Source organism: Apiospora kogelbergensis (genome assembly GCF_038363985.1).
Source record: "Apiospora kogelbergensis strain CBS 113332 chromosome Unknown utg000003l_segment0_segment0, whole genome shotgun sequence".
Classification (NCBI taxonomy): Eukaryota; Fungi; Ascomycota; class Sordariomycetes; order Amphisphaeriales; family Apiosporaceae; genus Apiospora; species Apiospora kogelbergensis.
Window position 1 is genome coordinate 4606550 of NW_027117420.1, and position 23427 is coordinate 4629976.

Here is a 23427-nt window from a genome sequence, read left to right on the forward strand (position 1 = left end):
TTAAATCATACTGATGATTATAGTGGCATCCGTTATGATGCGAGAGCATGACTGATGCTCCTCACTCTTTGATACCCGCTGTAGCATCGTGTGAGGTAACCGCGATTGCGGAGGTCACAACCGAACAACGTATTGTTAACGAAACGACATATAGGATATGATCATCCAAGCACACAATGCTGAGAGATTCGCGGGGCGCACCAAGGATCATGCTGTCTGGCCCAGGCCATCCACTCCAGGAAGCGAACCGAACCAGTTCGTCTCATGTTGGGCATGAACTGGCAGTCCTTGCTGATATCGCCCATGATGGATGCTACTGAAGCTCAACGGGGAGGGGGCATCTGTCATGACAGTGGCATCGCGATTGTGGGGAACCGATCTCTGCCGTCGCATCATCAACTGACCGGCTGCCCCAGAGAACCGATGGCCGTCTACAGAAAGCCGCCGGTGTACGAAACAGGCTTATGCTAACCTTTGTTTCGTCCCACCATCTGACCGCCCTGCAAGAGACGGGCTATGGAGGCAATCAATAACAAGAGGGATCAGCAAGCGCCCACCCGCCGGTGCTCAATCCGTATCATGTTTCCGCATGAACCAAACTTTTCTCTGTAATGTAGAGGATGAGGTTACTTTTTCTCCCGCGTGCATGGTTCTTGCTGCCGCAAGGTGTGATATAGCTCCGGCCTGCCCTGTGTAGCGTCTTCACTTCGCTTCACGTTACCCCGTTGCATGACAGAGAGAGAGACGCATTGCTTCCTTCTAAACGCCGAGATGCATAGCGTTTTGCCGGCTCGTAGTATGATGTGTCGTGAGATGTGCTCTCAGATTGTCAGTTTCGCATTTAAGTTAATCTATCCAAGGACAATGCGGCCCCCCGGGGTTAGCCAGAACCGTTTCATTGCGATGTAGTTTCCGTGGAGCTGTTTCTTTTGCTTGTTTCGGTGAAATATCTGACCGCACACAAATGCAAATCATGGCTGAGGTCCATCGTCGAGTGCGGGTTGGGAGGAGTCGATGGTGGAATCCATATTGTTTCGCCGGTTCTAGTACTGACCTAGGGCGAACTCGGGCCTTGCTCACTTGTTCGCTTCGCGGCACCGCTACCGCCAGTCGGAGAGGTCTAGATCAGGTCCTTACTATTACGGGATGAATCTTTCCGTGTTCGGTGTTTGGGCTCGGGTGCGCCCACACGTTGGGGCAACGTGCTTGCCATTCGTACGTCTCTAGTTGCATGCGAGCTCTCTTACCGTTTTCGTAGTATCCCGTCGTATCCCGTCGTATCATCTTGAACGGTCTGCCATATGCGGTATACGATGCCTCCCGGCGCGAGCATGTGGCCAACGGGATTCGAGCGAGACTGACGACAAGAAGCTATTCCTAGGGAAATAAATACACCCTCACTTGAGGAGGTTATATGGCGCTCCGGTTTCACTCAACCCAATTCTCCCATTACTGTTTGCCGGATGAGTCGGTGGTAGGTGTTGAGTCACCCTTTCCTTTCGTTCCCCTTTCTTCGTCAAGAGCGACAGCGACGAAGGAACCGACTCACGCCGGCTGTACGCGAGAGCTTCCTCGTGATCACACGTCGGTAAAAATGGAAGAATACGCGGTAGGCAAACGGCAGGAAACACTTGTATGGATGAGGCGCGTGACTCGCCCATCGGCAGATGCTAGCTACACCCTATGTATAGATGGATATCTCTGAGAAGATGCCATCTTCGCCGAGACAGAGCGAGAGAATACATACTCCTTACTATTCATATATTTCTATCATTCAAGTATGTCCAGGTAGAGGATATGACAAGAAACCAAATATCAGCGATCCTCAATGTGCAAGATACATGCTGGACATGGCGCACCATTTCGAGGGTGGGCAATTGAACACCCACTCCTGGATCTGACTCAAACCACTGTTATGCTCTCACTCGACGAAGAGTCAACAGGTGTTTCTCTCTCCGCCCGAGTTAGATATTGGAACGTACGTACGAAATTAGGCTCTGATCAAGTAGTAGTTGCGAACCGTTGGGTTCGCACTCCCTGACAGAGCTTGTTTGCTTGAAAGGGGACTAGCTACAACTGCCTGTTTTCTGGCAGCATGGTACATATCAGTGAGACAGGGGGTTATAGCAAACGATAGAGACAATAATGAAAGTCATGAAATCGTCAACAAAAACCAGGAGATCGTGTTCCAGAAAAGCAAGCCCATCATTCATCGCCTGCCAGTCTCCATCCTTCGTCCTCGGCCAACTGGTCATGTGTGGCCCCGTTGTTAAGATCCTTGATGTACTGGTCAAATTTGCCCGATGTCTCAATGATCTCCTCCATGACCTCGTAGTTCAACAAATAACCCGCCCCGTTTTTTTGATTCCTCTTCCATCGAGCGAACTGCCGTGCTGTTGTGATGACGTTGCGTATCTCGCGTCCGTTCATCTTGTGCCGGGCCAGGCGCTTGATGTTATCCTTCAGGTCCGCAAAATTGATCCCATCCTCATCCAAGTGCTTCAGCCGGCTGAAGAAGTTGGTCCAAATCTGTCTGCGCTGATCATCATTCAGGTTGGTATAGTGGACTGCCAGCTGGATGCGCGATTTGAACGCCTCATCGAAGGTCCCGACGCGATTGCTGGTGAGCACGAGGATCCCTTCGTAATACTCCAGAACCCGCAGGAAGACGGACACGAGGGCGTTGCGATGAAGGTCATCGAGACTGCGTTGCTCCAGGAAGACGTCGGCTTCGTCGAGGAGTACCACGCATCCCCAGATCTTGCCTAGGGTCAGGACTGACTCTAGGTACTTCTCGACAGCGTTCGGTTCGGTCCCTATATCGCCGCAGGTGACTGGGTAGAGTGGCCTCTGCGCGATCTCGGCCACACTCTCAGCTGTCAGGGTCTTGCCGGTTCCTGGACCGCCATGCAACAGCATGATGAGCCCATTGCCCTTGCCGCTGATGATATCTGTTGACATCTCCGTCTCGATCTGGTTGCTGATCAGGGCTTCAATCAATTCTTTTGTTTTCTCGGGAATAGCAAGATTCTCAAAGGCATCGGTATTCCACTCAACCTTTGCGAACCCGTCAATGGCCAGGTCACACCACTTCTTCGTCTTGAGGTTGAAGCCTCGTATGGACGAAGGGGCTAGGTAGACGAATGTGTCGTCGGGGGGTTATCGTGCTCCATGGCCTCGGCTCCGATGAGGCTAGTGGCGACCTTAGGAGAGCCGTTGCTCGCGCCGAAGGCATGAAAGTCGTGGTATGTCATCGCGTCTATCATATATCTTTGGTCTGTTGTCTGGTGCATGTGTTTGCGCGTATTGTCCCTGTGCGCATCTCCGTTATATGCAACTATTTGCTGTTTGCGGCACTTCCAATACCAAGTTCCCCTATTCTGCAGGATTTCCAATGTCCTGGGATCCACATGCGCCTTGGGACGGATATCCATGTCTTTGATGTCCTTCTCGGAGCGATCGTTAACGGCGATATCTTGTATCCTCAGCACAACGTGCCTTTTCCTGAAGGTTGGATCGAGCTCCCAATACCAGGCGTTGAGAGTGTAACTCCTGAGCACAGCTTTCGTCTGCTGGGGCTCGTTAGGCGATGTTTCCTCAGGCAACCCAAGCGAATGAGTGATTTCATGCAGGAGAGACTCGTACTCTGGTGTCAATGAATTTTGAAGCCTGGATGTGCATATGTAACCCCTGGCATCAGTCCCTTTCCCCTGCACTACGACAGTGCCTGGCTTGAATAGGAAGGACAAAGATGCATTGGTAATCTTGCCACGAGCAATCGAATTCTTAATGGCCGCGAAGAGTTTTTGGTACTCGCGCATAATGTAGCCCGTGATTCGTTGGAAAAGTGGAAGTTCCTCTCTGCTTAGAATTCCCATGAAGGTTTCCATATCCTTGCCATTTGCAGAATGGTAGAATTCCCCTATACGGAGAATAGAGGGTTATCTTTTTGCAGTCTGCAAGCCAGCCGTTCGAGAAGTCCCGGTAATCGTCGTTATGAAAATCGTCAATAGAGTATTGGTCTTTGGATTCGCACCCGTTGAAGTCGATGAACTTCATTATTGCCGACGCTAGGTGTTGTTCAACGGGTACGATAGATTCCGAGCTGTAGGTGACGTTGATGTTACCAATTGCGTCCCGATTGTCGGTATCAATGGCAGACGAGTCTTTGTAGTTCCGACACATGATGAAGCAGACTTCTGGGTACTTCGACAGGTATGCTTGGACGTTGGAAACCGGCAGCTTTCCCATCAGAGCCCAGCCATCTCCTTCTATCCACTGAGGACGATCGAGATAAAGTCGGAAGCCACCATGTTTATCAACAACACGATGAATAAGCAGACCTCGTGGTGGCTTTCTTGGCGGGGGGACATCTTTTTGTTGTCGTAGCCCAGATATATAGGCCTGCATACTTTCGAAGCTTGATGCCGAGGCTTCTGGAATGCCCAGGCGATCGGCAATGCTTTGGAAATCGCCGGCAGAGAGTCCAAGTGGCGTTTCATGACTAAGTCTCTGCGATGTATTCGAATCACCAACGAAGTCAATGAAGGCACCGCCGGTGGAAGGTTGTTCATTCCTGGGCCGCGACGAATAATCATAGGAATGGCGGGTTACAGGTTCTTGCGAAACCATGGGTTCTGGGCGTGTGCCAAAGAAATCATCGAATTCCGGCTCTGGGCGATATGCGGCAGGTTCGTTGCGCGGGGGAACTCTCTGGCCGTTGGCTCCTGGTGCGCCCTGGCGGCAGCTGGATGAGCCAGCTGTTCGTGGCATCTTGGGTTGTCGTTTGGCTTGTTGCCTTGAACTTTCAGCGCCGATCTCGCCGGGGATATCCAAGAAGTTCGACAGGTTGAAATCAGGTCCTGTGTTAAAATTGTTGTCGTCACCAAAGAAAGCAAAATCAGAGTCCAGAATCTCGTTGCTCAGATTCTCGCTGTTCAACTGCGCGGAGGGCCGAAGCGTCAGTGAGGGTAAACATTGATATGAAGAATATGCGTTGGTTACCGTTGATATCGCCTCATCTGTTGTCGGCGGCGAGTCTGGCTGTCGCAGGCCCAAAGCTATCCATTTATCGCCCCTCGTCTCGAAGAGGCTGCCACGCGTCCTGTCGTCCGAAATGGTCGATTCTACGACAGCTGCTCTCTTTGAGTATACTTAGCGTAATGGTATTGTGGGCTTTCGCAGCAAGTATCGTACCTCCATCTGGGTTGGAATTGTTAGCATTGGTAGCTAAGTATATAGGTAATCAATTAATGTTGATGATTTCGATCGAAAAGTTTTTGGTGCTTATGAAGATGGCCTCGACTGCGCAAGGAGGCGCGGCCAGGGACATGCGACTTGTGATGCGTTGGCAAGGCAGACAGACTATTTGCAGGCGCACCGTGTAGAAAGCCTGCGACCGGGGCAGTGCTCCTCCTACTTACCCTATCAGCCCTCCTTCGTTGCTCATTCTGCTTCAGCTGTGATATTTATTGGCTGTCGTGCTTCAAAGACAAAACGTTGTTGTTGGTCGTGCTTGTAATGGTAACTTGGAGATCACCCTTCATACCTGACTGTAATAGTAAGACTGATCAACTCGCGACTAGAACATATACTTCAGACGTATAGTTCCTAGGTCCTAACCGCCCGACATCGCTGCTGGCTTCTATGTCGACAACAGGCGCAGACCTTTCCTGGCTCGCGAGAGGATGGGGAGACCCAGTTGCTCTGCGCAAATGGTACTCAGCCGCAGATGGAGTAGAGGGGTAAGTTCACCTATCCCCTGCGGCCTGATAGCAACCAAGATCTCTCACCATCTGCCCGGTAGCAGGACCCTTGTTGCCCATGAAGCCTTCGAAGAAGCCCTTAACGCATTCTCGACAGAACTGTCCAAAGACAAGGACAAATCGAAATTCGAGTGGATTACCAATCCAAACCATGGCAATCTGGGGGCAGTTCTGGCATCTGTTACGGAGACCAGAACTCGATACGAACAGCAAAAGGGCGATTCGAAAGTACGCCAGCTTCTTGTAAGCGTATCCGAGAAGATTCACCATTACAGTGGGATTGTCGATGTATTCGTATCGCACCATCCCGAGTACACAGCGCTAGTATGGGGCGCGATGAAGGTCCTATTCGTGGTCAGTCCTCCTAAAGAGATTTATCTGCTACCTCATGGCCTGACACGGTGGGTTAGGGGGCTGTCAACCATCAAAAGGTGATATACAGGCTTTCAGAGGGCCTCGTTCAGATCGCTGATCTCCTCCCGCGTGCCGAATTGACTGTTCAGCTCTACCCGATACCCCCATTGCGGCAGACCATCACCAAGATATACAGCCATGTCCTCCGGTTCCTCGTGCGAGCCCTCGGATGGTACCAAGAAAGCAAGCTCATGCATGCTCTCCATTCCATCACGAGACCTACTGAGCTGCGCTACGACGATATCTTGGCCTCCGTATCGTCGCTATCTCTCAGCATGTCGAGTATGGCAGCGGCAAGCAGCCATGCTGAGCAACGGGATATGCACATAGATATTCGTCAAACGCAATCTCGAGTCGAATACGCTATATCCCTCATGCTAGAGATGAAAGCTTCCAAGGCGGCCGATCGGGTCCTTGGCGAGAGTGCAACAATGAAGTTGCACCAGCAGATATCCGAGGTTCAGCTAGTGCAGCTTCTGGACCAGATAAAAGTAACTCAGATGCCCGACCCCGCCAAAGCTTTTCAGGCATCTCTCTTCTGGACTAGGAAGCGTCGCGCTAATAAGCCTTCTACTGCACGGGGCCCAGCATTCTGGCTGACAGACAAGGTCCTGAGGTGGAACCAAAGCAGCACATCCTCGCTTGTCGCATTCAACGGCACGAGGAATATGAAGTTCCACCTCCAAGGCTTCTGTGCCCAGTCAATCGCGATGCTGCGCGATGCTAAGATCCCCGTCATATGGGCGCTGAAAACCATGGTCCCCGAAGGACGGACAGCAGACGCTGTGTCTTCCATCGACTTGCTCAAGTACCTCGTCTCCCAGGCCATAGCTGTCAACAAGAGCATCCATACCGATGCAGCTTTAGCACCATCTTTCAAGTCCTATATTGGGGCACAGACGGAGGGGGAATGGGTCAGCATTCTAGGTTCTGTGCTCCAAGGAATCCCCTACCTCTACATCATCATAGACATCGAGGTTCTGAGCCGGACCCTGGCCAGTCCCGCCCAGGACTTTTGGCCGGCCATTTTCTTCCAGATTTTCGCCGAGTTGTCGTCTCGAGGCTCCAAGACGGTGGTCAGGGTGGCCTTGGTAAGTTACAGTTCCTCTCTATCGAAACGGTTTCTCGGCGCGAACTATGAGGACTGCATCGTAACAGTAGGCCGGGCGCGACAGGCTCAAACCCTCCACACGAGGCTGCCACGCCGCGGGAAAAGCGCCTCTGGCTCTTTAGGTGAAGGCATGTTGAACCTGACGCAGTTGGCTAGTGGTTCTTCATCTCGCACTGGTAGGGAAAAGCATTTGAAAAGAGCACAGCATTGCAGATGATGTCATGGGACAATAGATGGTATCTAGAAATATGACAAAGACTGGACTTAAGTCCCCGTATCGCCTAGTTCTTTCACATACGACCACATCCTGCTGAATACTAGGGATCCCGTCCGCTCTCCCATATATAAGCAGCAGAGAGCCGAATTAGTACTAGGGTCGGTGACGACCTGGGAATCCTCGGTGTTGTATGTTTTTGTCTTTTTGCTGGGGTCGCGAATAGCAGAACCACCGGGCTTTGGTATTCTCAACCACGTTATTTTGCCTGACTTTGATGGCGTTCCATGCCCCCGGGACGATATACGAAAGCTCATTGGGGCCCGATGTGCACTATCCTCCCATAATGAGTGTGCAGCTCCAGAAGACGGCAATGGGACTGACCGGAGCAGAACAGGACCATTCGGGACAACGTGGTGAAGTAAGGGGGATTTCATACAGCGGAGTGATAGCTGTATTCTACTTGATCCTTTATCCCCCCATTTCCCCGACTTCGTCGACCGTCTATGGGCGTTCGACGAACAGGTATTCCAGCTCGTCATGGGCCTGCCAAAGTGGCTCAATGCAAAACCCGCCAAGGCCCATGATGCCTACGTCAGCGCCATTGAACGTTGGCTTGGAGACGTGTCGGCTGGCTTTGATTGGAAAGCTACGGAAGCCGACTGGGAGCATCGCTTCGGCGGCCGGGCTGTTCGTGAGCTATATCGCTGGACGAAGGAACCAGATTGGAGGGATGAAGTCATTGCTGCCACATTGGGTGCCCTGGCCTTTGCGTAAGAAGCTTCCCCAACAGTCCCTGTTCTGTTCCATTGGCAACCACTGACAGATGGATGCAAATCGTGCAGGCTCAATTCTAACAGCATCCCGACCGCAACATGGATGCTGATGGAAATCGTCAGAGACCCCAGTCTCTTACGCGCAGTGAGAGAAGAGATCGCGACAGCGACGGATACGGACCCGGCCACAGGCAAGCCCATCCTCGACAACCAGAGGCTGGTGGGGCTGCCGCTGCTGCAGTCCATCTGGACCGAGACGCTCCGGCTGCGCATCAATTTCAACATCATGCGCGACGTCAAGCATCCCGTCGTCCTGGACAGCGGCGCCACCACCGTCGCCGCCATCGTCTCGCGCTTCGACCTCGAGGTCGTGGCGTGGACCAAGGCGGACGGGTCGACGTCCCCGCGGGCGGCCGAGAGCGATTTGCGCTACTGTGGGGCGGGGGCCATGCCGCCGGATCGGGACTTGAAAATCAGATGGAAGCGGATTCATTAGTCCGGCGACGAGAGGACAGTCTGGACAGGGTACTCATTCGGGTAGAAGTATGCCCAATGGCCTGGCTGCTATTGCTGGAGAGGGTGTTGGTAAAGACCCGCGCGTCAGCCAGGCCGAGCGGTTCGGCTCGCTTGTCTTGATGACGTTGGCATGAAGAGCAGGGGTCATAACCAAAGCACGTATGCATGTATGTAAGAAAATAAATATGCTGGGGAAGCTCAATGTTGAGTTCCAAAATGAGGACAGCGGACCACCAGCAGATAAAGCCGGTATGTGGCCAGAGTCTTACCCCGCCACAAACCCTGGGAAGGCCTGGCTGTCCCTAAAGGGTTTTATCTACAGTTAACAGAAACGTCTGAAAAGGATTTAATAATTCGCCCCTTCATTGAAACCATTTCTTCAAGCCACGATCCGGTCGCGTCCCAAAACCACAACCCCCGTCTTCGTAACAGCCGTCACCGTCGTCGTCGTGACGCTGCCAGTGACGGGTTTCTTCCCTTTGCGACTTATTTGCTGGACGATCTCTCTAGTGGACCACGGGGGCTGATGATGCACATTTCCACATTTCGACCACAAGAGATCCCCTTTTCTAGTCCAATACACGTTTTTCCCGAACGTGCAGGAGCCTTGCAGCAGATCCTTGGTGCTGCTTCCCGCCCGAAGCGAGAGCATCTCGAGGCATTGCACTTGTCCCCGATGTTAGCTAACTTGACCGATTGAAAGAGGGGAGATGTTGATGTACGTACTGTGAGCGGCAAGTAGGTAGAGGCTTTGCGGCAGATGCATGCATTCGCAGTTGGGCCTGACTAGCGTTCCAGGCTCGGGGATGGGCTGGATGACCTCCCTATGTCCGCGCAAACGCCGATAACGTCGGCTTTGCTGGCAAGATCTTTCCAGGAACTGGCATCCTCGGAAGTGCCAATCTCCTTCAGGGCACTTCCGGATCCTGGCTCCACCACCGCATCCATCAGCTCGGATGCAAATATCAGATCCCCCCGCGGCGGCTCCCTGGTTGCAGATGAATCTAGCAGATTGCAGTTGATCCTCAGGACGAGCTGTCTGAGTGTCTCGCAATCAGGCTCCCCGCTCTTGCCCACCACGATCAGGTCGCCTTTGTTTTCGATAGCTCTAATGGCGGCAGAAGCACCGTTCGGCGAGGGCTCGGCAAAAGGAATCGGGTCGTTCATCTCGCCGTCCAACTTTACCTCCTGGTAGTAACGATGGCATAGATGCAGCACCAAGCTCAACATGGGGACAAGCCACGCTTGCTTGGAATTGGTGTCAATCAACGTGGCCACCTTGCGGGCGCTGAGCCGAATCGCCTGTCGGTACTCGTTCGGCGCCTTGTAGGCCTGGACGTTGGAGTGGAACCTCCAAGTACTCATACCTTGAGGCGCGATGTTGATCGGCCCCAGGCTGAAGCTGATCTGGCCACCCCCTTCAAACCCTTCCCTATGCGCAGTTCGATGGCGCGAGGGGATGCCGCTGCTCCAAGTGAGCTTATTGGATTCCACAAGTGAGCTGGTTCCCAGCATGATATTTGCCTGCTCAAACCAGCCCACGACGCATCTGGAGTTGGCCAGCTCGGAAATGTCTGTGGTTTTGTACCTTTGGAATTGTTAAAGTCAGAAAATTGATCAGGTAGGTAATCATGATGACTCACCAGTCTCCTTTTATGGATTCAAGGTTGCAGGGCTGCATCAGGTCATCGTTTCCAATGGATTCCAAATGCCACTGGATCGTGTTGCTGTCTGGGTGTCGCCGAATTGGTACTAAGGCTGTGAAGAACCCCAGCAGTACTATACCTCCGTCAACTTGGTGGTAGTTCTCAGCAGATGCTAGATGGACCATCATGTCAAATGGGATCTCTAGACCAGGTAGTCCCCCTTCCAAAAATGCGTCTTCATCTGACTGCCATGCGACGACAACCGACTTAAACATTGGCAGCCAACAGGTGGAATCTGGATGCAAAAAGATCCCGCAGTTGTTCAGGACTGACCGCTTCCTGCGTAATTCTCAGATCCATCACATTGTTGGAGTTGGTGCGTATTTCAGCCTTGGACAAATGAATGGACTTCGTCGATGAGTTATTGCTATCCACCTTCGGGCTGTTTCGAATCGCGGTGCACAGCCAAGTGAATGCCGCAACTACCTCAGTGTCAACGATAGTCTCGTCATCCCAAGGCACGAGGCAGACGAAGTTGCTTCTGACGAAAATCTTAATCGATAGGGAACTTGACGATGGCTCCCGCTTGGCATCCAATGGCCGCTGAAAGTCATCGATACAATCTGACAACTGCTGGAGAAGTGTCAATCCCACCTTTCCCCAACGCCTGGTGAGGTAAGAGCTGCATGTTGTACATTCCAGTCCCCTAGGCGAGCCATTGATGACGACGAAGTTTTTCAGTAGGTCAAATGCGCTTGAATCCCCCTCCCCTGGAATCTTCCTCATCTCTTCGATTGTTTGCAGTATCTCACACTTGCAAATCAGTTGCTCGACGTGAACGGAAGAGCGACTAGGCGAATCACCGGTTTGGTCCCTTTTCTGTTGCTCCTGCGGTTCTTCCTCTTGTGGCAGCGTCCAGCGATCTAGAGGCTCATCGGTATTAGCAAGGTCTTGCTCCAGATCCTGTGCATATCCTTCTTCCTCCACATTGCTCAAAGTGATACTGGCCCTGTGACGAGCCATGCGCGCACGGAGGCGCTCCTTTAGAGCCGCCTCCTCGCGCTCCTTGAGCTCTTCCTGAGTTCGTCGCTCCCGCCGCCGGCGCTCACGCTCCATTTGCAATGACGACTGGCTGCCAATGCGCACATTCCTCATCGCGTCGGCGACAACGGACAGGCTACGGTGAGCTCTGGCAGCCGGCACCAGGGGTATCGGCGGCCGACTCTTGATGGCCTCGTTTTGGCGCTCAATCCTGGACTGCAGCTGCTGGCGATGTAGGACCTCCTTGGTATTGGCCACTTCTCGCTCTAATTTGAGGAGACGATCGTCCTCCGACTCGATGCTTACCCCGTCCCAACTGGATTTGGAGCTACCGACACTCCGGCGGGAAAATACGGAATTTCCCTTGATGATGAAGAGCTAGAGTACGCAGGTGAGACGGTTTTAGAGCCATTTCTTTCGTCGCGACTATGGTGAAACTCTGCGGCCTGTTGACAGGGCCGGTCGTTAGACGAATTGCTACATAGTTGGGTAGCCGTCTCCTTTTCGATCTTGTCACCCCTCTGGTAGTAGTAGTAGTGCTTCTCACACATTTTGTTGTTGGTTTGGTAAGGCCGCGGAATCTGTGGGAGATTTCCTCCAGACCAAAGAGCTTGGTAGTAAGCCGCGCGAGAAGGGACCACAGGAGACGAGCTGGTCGAAAGGAAGCGAGAACAAGAGAAAACAGATTGTTGGAATGAATGACACTCGCCGTGGGGTAAGGCAACGTCGGCGTAAGCTGAGGCGGAGCCGGTGTCAGCCTCCCAAAGTGCCTGGCTCCGCCGACGATACCTACTCCCTTACCCAGGAGGGCTGAAATGGAGGGATGCTACTTCTAATGCAATGCTCTTTAGCATTCGCTAACGCCTGGTTGGTAAGGTAGCATTGGAAGAAGATCTCTTCTTGTACGAGGCTCCCAGCATACCTTTGAAAACCCAGAGCACAAATAGTTCAATCACGAAAAGAGTATAGATATCTTCCATGTATGCACATGAAGTGAATTCTGGTTTTGTTGGACGCAAGGTGTTGTTGGATCTGGCTATTCAGGATTCAGCGTCGGCATAACCAATTACCAACACCAATTGGCCACCAGAATTGGATTTATTCTCCTCGTTGAACAACTAGTCGTCTTTCTTTTCCCTCTGAGTCTCCCATGTTATTAATTTCACCTTGTCGCCCACTTGGCCCCTGGGAAGGCTAACCAACGTGGCGGCTCCCACGGACTTACGCGGCCTCGAAGCGGTCGCTCGAGCTCGCGGACGAGACCTCGCGACTCGAGCTTTCTCCCTTCGGTGTCGGCGTGCTTGGAGTTGTTACCCGTGCCGTGAAGACCAACTGCCAAACGTACTTCGAAGACTTTAAGCTTCCTCCAAACTCGCTGTACAAGAGCCAAGAAGAACTCATCGCGAGCAGAGCTCAGGGCAACGACCGCATACCCAGAATGGACCCCGTGGATTACGCGGATGAGTCAGTAGACCAGATTATCAATCGCACTCCTGGTCGCTTCTGGTACGGAAATAATGCAAATGCAGTCAGATCTAGCGCGACTGCGACGGCAGTCCCTCAGTCTGCCTTGGCAAGCTATATCGCTCAACGGCGTTAGCTAAGTACTGATTGGATGAATATGGGATTCTCTATATGCTGTGGCATGTGGACTTGAGGAATTACCCAACTGACTGTTTGGCTTTGTTACCTTCCCCTTATCCAGGCCATGGCATACGTATGGGGGTGGTAGCCTCTGGTTGACCGGGATAGAGTTACCAACAGTTGGACTGCGGTTGGGAGAGTATCGGCGGGAAAGTAATTCGGTCTTTCATATCACGGTTCAATGTCCGTTGATTTTCCATATCCTGTAAATCAAATTGGGAGATACTACCATGCGTTGATTGGCCGCATATCATGACATCTGGCCGGACTGGAGCGAACGAATAAGCGGGTGAGCGGATCAATCCACAAGATGTAGGCACCTGTCGTGATAGTTTTGATTCATCAGGGCTTCCTACATGACTCATTCCTGATTCAGCCGCGGGATTCTAGACGATATAGATCTCCTCTCGCCACTCCCGCAGAGTGCACATAGTGTTCAAGGCCAATCGCACGTACATACAGACGGGGGGCGAGTCCTCCACGTCGCCATTTCATGTCTCAGAGAGGGATGATGTGTTTATTCTACGCCGGCCGATTTCTTGCATTCGCTCTGGCTGTAGGGATTGTCCTAGTCGGCCTGGGCCAATGAACGATGTGCTTTGCAGGAGAAAGTCCGTCGTCGCACGCGGTGGCGAAATGTATGTAGCCGAAAAGAAGAGGACTGGCTGAAATCTCTTGAAGAAGCCCTACGTATTTCTGTCCCGCATCAGCTTGGTAGAAAGGATTGGTTCTCGCGATCTCACGTTTTCCCGTCTGGGCTTTCTTGATTGATCGTGGCACATTCCGCTCTGGGCAGTTGACCAACCGAAATATAAGTAAAGAGCTTGAATAACGAACAGTTCCTGTGATGAGGTTCGGTTCGGTTAGCAACGACAAATCGTAGCTTTTTGACGAAGAGCATCGCGTATAATGTCTGAAGGCAATTGAGTGGATGAGGGATTTTAGGTGCTTCGTGAGGACGTTTTCTGTGTAATGAGCCATCGCCGGCTCGGCCCCCTTAAGCGCGGAAACGACGTAGGATATCCTTCCCAAATACGTCGACCCTATATCCTACAGAGACATGGCTTTGAGCTCCAACGCTGGAGGGATCATGTATTGCAGCATTTCAGAGGTCAACTTCGTGGCAATAATAACCAAAAGATGCGGTAAAAATAGTAAAGTAAATTCATTTCCAAAGCTATCTACACATAAATTCCAAAGCTTGCACAGGCGGGAATGCAGGTGGAGAAGATTATACAAGTAACAATAGCATCTCCTCGGTGAAAGGTTCGCCACAAGACCCGGCGAGAAATCCCGTTTTAGCCAGCCTCGAAACCTACATAGCATTTCCCATGTAACGCTGAAGGATCCCGGATATACAAACCAAGGGGGTAACAAATCACTCCGACGACCGATCCACGCCAACAACAGGCCTCACTCACACACCACCAATTCAACCCTATACATCTCTCTCCATAAAAGCTTCTTCATCCAGGGGGCATTAACATCGTTCGCGGTTTGTTGGGTATTTCTTTTAGTAGGGGGGTTGGGGCCCATAGGACCCGGGTAGTCCTCCGGGCGTCCGCCCATGGTGCCGGGGCGGCCATCGCCACGAACGTCACGGCCGTCACGACCATCACCGCGGCCAAGACCGCGGCCATCACCACGGTCACTACGGTCATCACCGAAGTGCTTCTTGCGGAGGGCAGCGAGCCTCTTCTTCTTGGTCATGGTGTTGATGTAGGTGCCGATGATGAAGGCGACCACGTTGAAGAAGGGAACCCACGTGGACTCCGGGCAGGAACTGCTGGGCGAAGGCCAGGCACAGGGGCGAGGTGACCCAGGTGACCTTCATGACCTTCATGAAGCCGACGCGAACGGTAGCACGGACCTGGTGGTAGGTGCGGGCGCCCGCGATGAGGGCCATGGCAATGAGGTAGATGGAGTTCTGGATCGGGGCGATGACGAGGTTGCTGACAATGATCTGCATGATCTTGGAGCGCAGGCTCGTTCGGCCCTTGAAGGCCTTCTGCAGACACCAGATCAGGAAGTGGCCCAGCGGCGCACTGACCAGAGCACCGTACGCGGCCATCTTGGGCACCCTGGAGGTGAAGTAGTTGCCATGCTTGTTGCGGTCTTTGGCGAGGAACGAGGCAATCAGCTCTTGCAAACTGGCCAGAGTACCGGCCGTGAGCATCTTGGTGCGAAGCGGGTTCTTTTCGAGCTGGTTGATGTAGGCCTGTAGAGGAGAGACGCGACGAGCACGGTCAGCCAGCCGGTCGCATATAGCAAACATACACACACAGGCATTGAGGCCTTAGCCCTGGGGACAGAAAGAGAGAATACGCACCATCATGTAGCCGTTGGAGCCAGCAGCCTTCTTGCCGCCGGTAATGGCAGTGCCGATGCTCTCGGCGATGGGGTGCTTGCCACTGGTGCCCGGCAGAGGGCCATCGGCAGGACCTTTCACGATCTCGCGGGCAACATCGCGAACGTCGTGGGCAGCATCATGGACAGTTTGGCGGGCGGCGTCGACCACGGACCCCGTGTTCTGTCGAACCGTGTTACGCTCAATCTTGAGCGACATGGTTTAAGATTGAGGGAGTTTTTCGGCCACGCGAGGAAAGCAAGTCGTCGGACGGGTAATAGGAAGTCACTGTTCCGGGGGCGAAGGATTAACAACGGAGCATTTAGACGGCCAATGCAAAAGCCAAATGCAATTGAATAGAGGAATAATGAAAGGGATGGACTGAATGGCCAGAGCAGAAGGCTGGATGGATCTTGCGCTGGGCGGGCTGGGCTTGCTGGCGTTGCGTTGCTTTGCTTGCGTGCGTGGGTGCGATGTGCGATGGCTGGGCTGGATGGCTGGAGCTCGAGCTGAAGCTGGAGAGGTGGGAACTCTGGGTGGACGATGGGACGGGGGAGTCCCAGTGGGAGGGCCAATGCAATTCATGGCTGGCGGCTGGGTTTGTTTACCATCAAGCCAATCAAGCCGAGGCTGGTGTCGCATCGAAACCCTGCAACGTGCAGAGGCACCCACACGCCCACCCTAAAACCACCCGGTCCCCAGCAACCAACCTGGGACCGACAACACAACTCGACCGATTAAGAAAGAAACCGGGGGCTTCAGGCGGTGAAAGAGGGACGAACAGGACGAACACTCACAGATAGCGGCTGTATCTACCGACAGTCTCTCCACTTGAGGCGGGAGGTTTTTTTTTGGTCGTGACGATACGATGTCCGACTCAAGACAGATAGAAACAAAAAGATCAGATGACAGCGAGCTGGAGTTTGATGGATGGAATAGCAGCGATGGTATTGTACACGTCGCCGCCGTCCGTTATTCGGGCTATGAGTGCACGCGAAACGACTGTAGCAGACGTGAAAAGATGGATCTTACTGTATGTAGCATGTCGCAGCAGCCCAGGACGGAAAAAACACATCATCAATAACCCAGGATGTTCTTGGACCGGGCTCTTCCAATTTGCAGGTACAGTAGTGCCATGTCGGCCATGTAGGTACCCAAAGCCGACCCGACGCGCTTCTTCGCTTTTGGCCGCTGGGCCCCATCGAATCTGCAGTCGACCAAGGTCGGACGGGGATTTGGGTGATTTAGCTCGATTCCATCATCGCATCGTCTGGCCTGATCTGGATGCGGTCTGGGCTTTGTTTGGCCGTGGCGAGCTGGGTGCTGGGCCAAGCTGGGGAGGCCCTCTCTACTAAGTTAAGTCCTGCCTCTCTCCATCCATCTGTCATGCACGTAAGCCTGGGTGGATTGGCGCGGACGGACATGGGTATTATAGATTATGGCTGTGCTCCTTGTGTTTCCTCGCGTATCCTCGTGTGGCTGTCAGCTTGTCGTTGGTGGCCTGCTTTGGCAAGAAGTGCAGTCGTAGGCAAGAGGAGAACTACGGCGAAAAACAAAGAAAAAGAGGTGAAGATTCTGGAACATGCAGCAGGCTCTTTGGGCTTCAGGTATCAATGATACTGATACCTAACATGAAAATTTGCAGTCCATTGGAGCCTTGAAGAATGTAAGACTCAGTGGCTCGAATCTCGATATTTCCGGAAATAAGCATGTATTTATCGATGTAGGTGGGTGGACTTGTGGGTTTTGTCTCGAGCGATTCGACTCGATTGAGCTGGTAGGGCGAATGTGGATTGATTGTGTTTTGTGTTGACCTCAGTGACCTCGGTGCTTTCACCTCGACCTTAATTGTCGACGGGAAGCGACGCCTGATTTGACCCGAGTAAAACCACATCCGGCGGTATCGATGTACCCAACAATCGATCAATCGATCAACGACCAACTCGACAGCCCGGAGTTCACCAGGTAACCTTTTTCTCCTAAATCCAATGTCAAGTCCAATTCCGACTCCTGTGGGCTGCAGATGCCTATCTTGAGGTGTGGCATACATATTGGCGTGAAGCAGAACATCACCAAATTCATTTACTCCAACATTCCGCACATTGCATCCATTTTATTTTCTTTGCAGCCGGCCCGACTCCTCAATTGGGAATCAGGGTCAAGTCGAGTACATACTACCATGGCTGTCACTACTACCCAACATGACGGGGACGAGACTCCCGGCATTTGTCCTCCTTCTCCAGCATCGCCCAGGCCCGCTATCGCCAAGCTGGCCCGCTCTGCGCCCTCCCCCATCTTGGTCCATCATCGCCCTCAGAGCAGCCTCTCCAGCCCGAACTGCACTCATACGACCATGACTCGACTCTACGAGCCCAACTTTGTCTGCACGATGTGTCATCGGCCTGGCCAATAGGGATGGCTTTACCGGTGCACTCAAGACAGAGAGTTCATGATCGAGGACAAAATGGAAAAGGGCCTTCCCGTAAGTTATACCTATGCGCTCACTGTGCTCTTGCCCTACTCACAAGACACAAACAATCAGGTCAGCTTCGATTGTCTTGGCGCTTCTTTCATGGATAGGAAGCCAGTCCCGAGTCCTCGCGGCCCGGCGTTGAGAGCAGACCCGCTCAGCTTCCTCACAGAGATCACGGTGGATGATCTGAAATCTTACACTCCACAGCAGCTTAAGACTATCCTGGAACAAAGAGAGAACGTAAGTAGTCCAGTTTACCCTTCAGGTTGCGGCTACCCTGTGACTAACTGGGCTCAGCTGCATGAGGTTCTGGAACGACAGCAACGACCGATTCCGGGACGCTCGTATTACTACCCTTCCCTAGGGTCTGGGCGGAAGACAGGCCCTCCTTCATGCTTTGGTCCTTCCCCTTATGAAAATTCTCTCAATGAAGAGAAACCTTGGGTCGTTTCCGAGACCCACGAGTGCCAGTTCAAGTGCTGCCATGCTTGTCGCCCGTCCTGCGACCAGCGTGCCTCTCTCAGTCTCGATGGCATTGTCAAAGGAGACATACCTCCTACAGCCATCACCGGCTTCGGCTTCCATCTGCAAGGGACTCGGCCCCTCTTGGATGCTCGAATAGTCCGGAACATTGGCTACCGCGCTGTTCCTTGGGTACGTGTCTTCAAGGGTCCCACATCCTCATTATCCGCATCTGCTAACCATGAATATCAGCCCAACGCATTGAAACCAACCGAGGGGTCCACGTCCTCCGTGTGGAGCAGTTTTATGGACATAAGAGACGATGACGCTGTCTTCACAGCCCTGTGCAACCAAGCCTGCACCCCGAATACGCCGAACTCGGATGCCGCAAACACCCCAGTATTGGTTGCAGATCAATCTGACTACCCTACCCATAATGCAGACGTGGCGACGCATAGCAGCTTTTGGACTGCTCCAAGGACTCTGCCTGACTTCTCGGAACTGAATCTAGATGCAGCCGGCATCGAGAACATGGCAGAAGAGTCGCTACCGTCCACCCCTAATGAGGCTGTCCCGATATGCGAGAAGCAATCTCCTATGATGGAGGCAGAGCTGGCGGAGGGGACTTTTCACGAGGAGCCTTTGGAGGTCATTGATGGCATTGCCGTGACCGAGGAAAGCGTCGGCTTGGGAGTCGCAGACGTCACAACTCAGGTCTGATCCTGACGAACTTGCAAGCAGCCCGTGCTGGTCATGGCGGCTATGCCAGTCTGAGTGGGACGGCATCTGTGGTTCCTGCGATTCCCGTGCAAGAATCATCAATACTTTGGTGTACACGTCGCAAGCTTCAAGGGACCCTGCCACTTTGGGATGACCTTGTGACAGACCAGCGCTGGAGCCACCAGCCAGACGCCAGCGACCAGACCACAATGGCTGGCGAAAAGTGATTCTTGCTCTTGGCTAATATTGTATAATAGGTAGATTGATGCTCGCCATCGGACCCCGTGTGGCTTAGCGAAGGAGCGTTGTCGGGGCGTGGCCATTGGCGTTGGTCACCTTGCATACCAGCTTGGCGATGGGATAATTCCGGTTGGTAACACACTCTCTATAGGTGTAACTAATAGATTCTTATGGGTAGTCGACTCCCAGTAACAGAGCCTTCAGACGCTCGAGATACCTTCATTCCTGTGCTCGCCCAGGATAGTCCGTCCATCGAGGCTTCTAAAAGCTGTGCTCTACTAATACCTTAAAATCTTCCTCAATGGTCAAGTCTCGTTACAAGAAATGTTGATTTGTACAGGCTTGCCGTCTCATCCCAGCTTCAAAGGGCGTCGGAAGTACTTGGCCTCGCAGTCATTTTTAACGAGTGTGAAAAAGCACAACTCTCGTTCACCTCGCGGGGAAGGCAGCCGAGAGTTATGGATGCGAACCGACATGCCTTGTGATAAGTCAGCCGCATCAACGACATGATTACCGAAAGGGGCAATGTCGCATCTTCCGCCGCGACAAAAGCAACCCAGGCGGACAGGCAAGACAGTCCGGGCTGGCTCCATTATCGGCCACCTAATTTATCCGTCTTTCACGATACATCGTGCTTACCTAAGTATAAAAACGTCACACCTGCCCCTTTAAGTCGCCGGAGCATCAAATGCATTTTTCATATTCGTGTTATGGCAAATGATCATCAGCCCGTCCGTTTTGTTCTTCAACGACGTCTGCCTGCGATGTTGAAACGTGGCTGCTTTAGCCGCCGCAATGCTTGTCCCCCTCTTCTAGCACGATCTACATGGCTCCCGCAGTACCATCCGATCCTATTTTCCCGGCGATATTGGTCGTGACGTATCCACTCTACGCAACAAGCATCTCTTGGCAGCCGTTGTAGATTAATTACTATGTGAACCGAGTTGACTGAATGGTGGGACATTGGCAATAGGAGCCAGGTCACCGGTAGGCATATGCAGGGCTTGCACCATCCCATCACACCAGATGCCGCGCACATGCGGAAATGCGTGCGGATGCGGGATGCGGGAACGTGCGGACGACGAGGGAGGAAAAGCCCTGGATACGGGTGACGAAGAAGAACAACGAGGGGGTGGTATTGAAGATTCAGTGGGTGTTGATGTTGCTGCCGTTGCCTGCCGAGAGGTGCCACCTGTCATATAAAAGGCATCGGCACGGCGAGTCATTGTGGTGTCCTTTCTACACCGCCAGGCAAGACCATCACTACAGCGAGAGTAGTCATATACCGAATCACAGCCGTCTGAAGTTTGAAGAAACCCGTCAGTCTCTCACAAACTGAATCGCCTCACATCAAAGGCAGAAGAAGAAAAAGCAAGAAATATCCGCCAAGATGCTCTCCCGCACCCTCAGCCTCGCAGCCTTCGCCAGCACAGCCCTAGGCCACGGCTTCATCTCGTCGCCCCCCGCGCGCCAGGGCGGCGACGCCTCGGTCGCGGCGTGCGGCAAGGCCGTCGTCGACACGATCCGGGCGGACAACACGTCGCACGTCGAGGGCCTGCCGGAGCTGGCGGCGAAGAAGGACTCGGGGTACCACGCGGACCTGTGCAACCTATGGCTCTGCAAGGGCCTCCAGTTCGCCGACAACGCGGCGAACGTCCAGGCCTACCGCCCGGGCCAGTCGGTCAACATGAAGATCAAGCTGACTATCCCCCCACACGGGCAACGCCAACGTCTCCGTCGTCGACACCAAGTCCAACACCATCGTCGGAAAGCCCCTCGTTCGCTGGGATAAGGGGTACGCCGATGAGCGCGATTTCTACGCCAAGAAGACGCCGAAAGACCAGGTCGACTTCAATGTCACGATCCCCGAGGACTTGGGCGATAAGTGCGCCACCGCTGGGGCTTGTGTAAGTGATAATGCCCATTCTGTAGCGGCGTCTGCTGTGGTCTCCAACTTGGGTTTCGTTCCTACGATGTATAGGTATGCTGACCAGGATTCTTTTCCGCGCTCACAGGTTCTGCAATGGTGGTGGTACGGCACCGGTGCCCGTCAGTCATACGAGACATGTGTCGACTTCACCGTGGCCGCGAGCTCGTAACACGGCCATGGTCGTGCGTGTATGGGGATGAACATCTCGATAACGCCTTGTGAGAAAGGGTGAATGGACTCGTGCTGGATGAGAGCCTAGAATTTAGAGACCTTCGAGCGGGGGCTGCTGAGAACAAAGAGCAGGAGTACGGTAGCCATGTACATAGATCGCGACTGCTCTTGGTGAACACGAGAAAACTCGCGAAGCTCCCTCTCTAGATGCTTCATTTCTCTTGGCCTTCTTTTCCAGGCAACGGTGAACAGCTGCGCATCGCAGTCTATGGCTTATAAGTTTATGGTAGCCATCACCTTTGACAAATGTCTGGAAGCCATGCCCTTTAAAGGGGACGGGTTGTAGGTCTAGCTTCTAGAACGTGACTTGCTGCTTTGTTGTCACAATGTTCGGTGGTGGCTATGGCTGCTAGCAAGTCATTAGGCGTCAGCCAAAGACCGATGCGTCACAGATGGGGGTGGGTAACATTTCGACCACTCGTGGGAAGTATTTGTCAAAACCTCCCAACTTGGGGAATGTCCCCAAAAAGTACCCTATGAGGATGGGATCAGGTGATTGATTACCAGCAATTGCACTGTCATTCCCGAGCGGCGGTTCAAACCCCCGCCTTTGCCTTATGCTGATGACAGCCCAATTCGGCTGCGCCTTACTCGGTAGAGTTTAGGTATATAAATGGCTCGCATGGTTCGACGACATCATGACTTATATTGTATATCATTATCTAGAACCATCAATACCACAACGATTGCGTGAAGAATTAAACCCGAAGAGGAGAGACACAAGAAGCCGCACATTGGGCGACCTGATCAGGAGAAACTTGATACCCACACCTGCCGTGCCGCATCCCGGGAGGGACCGACCCAGACGTCCCCACACACACCATGTCCGGCCAGCAAACCGGCGACGACGACGACGAGCAGCTCCGCCCGCCGGCCTACTTCGACGCCGAGGGCCGCAGCCTCCGCGGCGCCAGCCACGAGCACGGCGAGGCCGAGCGGCTGCCGCCCGTGATCCTGATCATGGCGGGGCGGTTCGTGCACCCGGAGACGGCGCGGGCGGCGCCGCTGTACGAGCTGTCGCAGGACGTGGACCGGCTGGCGCGGTGCTACTCGACGCACACGCTGGAGCGGCTGGAGCACGGCGTGGCGCTGACGGCGCGCAACGTGCCGCGCATCACGCGGCGGCGCCGGCGCGTCTACAACCTCAAGCACGTGTCCCCGGCCCTGTCGCCCAGCTTCCCCTTCCAGGCCGAGGCCCTCTCCCGCCAGTCCCTCGGCAACCTCGGCCTCTGCCGCCCCGCCGCCGCCCTCCTGCGCGTGCCCTACTTCCAGCCCGAGGGCGCCTGTCGCGTCGTCCTCCTCAAGGAGCGCCGCGACGGCGGCGCCGGCCTGCCCAAGGGGTACAACGCCTACCGCCACGCCGAGACCGAGGCCGGGCAGGTCTTTGAGTTCCAGCAGCGGCAGTGGAAGCAGAAGGGCGACGTTAAGGGCGAGAGCGGCAGCGACAGCTATTGCCAGTACGAATGGGTCATGGCGGACGGCGGACGGCTCGCTATAGAAGACGACGCCGATGGGCAACATAAGCTCGTCGTGACGAGTGCGGTGACGAGGCAGACCATGGATGCGCTGGTGGCCTGCTGGTGTCTGCGGCTGGTAAGCGAGAACACCAAACCCTTCTTTTCTGTTCTCTATATCATCATGTCAAACTCAAACGACAGCTCTTTACTGAAATGAAATATAGTGGCGCCACAACTACGAAGCGGAACCTGCTTTTCACGGTTGGAGTAGGTTCACGAACAAGGTGCGTGACGTGCGGCAAAAGCTGGCCATGGCCCCGACGCCCAGTACCTTCTAGGATTCAGTGAGTTTGGATTGAGACATTTTGGAGGGCCGGCGCATGCTATTCAATTGCACAGCATGCGCTCTCATGGCTGTTCTGTAAATAGCAGCAGACAGG

At 53.5% G+C, this 23427-nt stretch overlaps 8 protein-coding genes across 8 annotated transcripts; 5 read left to right on the forward strand and 3 right to left on the reverse strand.

Moving 5' to 3' along the window:
• Positions 1–2205: 2205 nt before the first annotated feature.
• PG998_006243 (uncharacterized protein) lies at positions 2206–5223 on the reverse strand (the record flags this gene model as incomplete). The annotated part of the gene is made up of 4 exons (XM_066873061.1): positions 2206–3099; positions 3204–3861; positions 3929–5142; positions 5197–5223. 4 exons carry the CDS (start codon positions 5221–5223, stop codon positions 2206–2208), a joined length of 2793 nt encoding a protein of 930 aa, XP_066733158.1.
• An 878-nt stretch (positions 5224–6101) lies between these two features.
• Positions 6102–7412, forward strand: PG998_006244 (uncharacterized protein; the record flags this gene model as incomplete). The annotated part of the gene is made up of 3 exons (XM_066873062.1): positions 6102–6119; positions 6176–7270; positions 7341–7412. 3 exons carry the CDS (start codon positions 6102–6104, stop codon positions 7410–7412), a joined length of 1185 nt encoding a protein of 394 aa, XP_066733159.1.
• A 632-nt stretch (positions 7413–8044) lies between these two features.
• Positions 8045–8776, forward strand: PG998_006245 (uncharacterized protein; the record flags this gene model as incomplete). The annotated part of the gene is made up of 2 exons (XM_066873063.1): positions 8045–8277; positions 8404–8776. The coding sequence occupies 2 exons, from the start codon at positions 8045–8047 to the stop codon at positions 8774–8776; spliced, it is 606 nt and encodes a 201-aa protein (XP_066733160.1).
• Positions 8777–9582: 806 nt separating this feature from the next.
• On the reverse strand, positions 9583–12884 carry PG998_006246 (carbohydrate-binding module family 21 protein; the record flags this gene model as incomplete). The annotated part of the gene is made up of 6 exons (XM_066873064.1): positions 9583–10384; positions 10440–10708; positions 10776–11861; positions 12031–12293; positions 12406–12515; positions 12709–12884. 6 exons carry the CDS (start codon positions 12882–12884, stop codon positions 9583–9585), a joined length of 2706 nt encoding a protein of 901 aa, XP_066733161.1.
• A 1656-nt stretch (positions 12885–14540) lies between these two features.
• Positions 14541–15693, reverse strand: PG998_006247 (Peroxisomal membrane protein PMP22; the record flags this gene model as incomplete). The annotated part of the gene is made up of 3 exons (XM_066873065.1): positions 14541–14828; positions 14893–15345; positions 15457–15693. The coding sequence occupies 3 exons, from the start codon at positions 15691–15693 to the stop codon at positions 14541–14543; spliced, it is 978 nt and encodes a 325-aa protein (XP_066733162.1).
• Positions 15694–17938: 2245 nt separating this feature from the next.
• On the forward strand, positions 17939–19129 carry PG998_006248 (uncharacterized protein; the record flags this gene model as incomplete). Its single annotated transcript, XM_066873066.1, has 2 exons — positions 17939–17956; positions 18017–19129. 2 exons carry the CDS (start codon positions 17939–17941, stop codon positions 19127–19129), a joined length of 1131 nt encoding a protein of 376 aa, XP_066733163.1.
• Positions 19130–20759: 1630 nt separating this feature from the next.
• PG998_006249 (uncharacterized protein) lies at positions 20760–21468 on the forward strand (the record flags this gene model as incomplete). The annotated part of the gene is made up of 3 exons (XM_066873067.1): positions 20760–21050; positions 21142–21276; positions 21385–21468. 3 exons carry the CDS (start codon positions 20760–20762, stop codon positions 21466–21468), a joined length of 510 nt encoding a protein of 169 aa, XP_066733164.1.
• Positions 21469–22352: 884 nt separating this feature from the next.
• On the forward strand, positions 22353–23325 carry PG998_006250 (uncharacterized protein; the record flags this gene model as incomplete). Its single annotated transcript, XM_066873068.1, has 2 exons — positions 22353–23123; positions 23212–23325. 2 exons carry the CDS (start codon positions 22353–22355, stop codon positions 23323–23325), a joined length of 885 nt encoding a protein of 294 aa, XP_066733165.1.
• Positions 23326–23427: the final 102 nt, after the last annotated feature.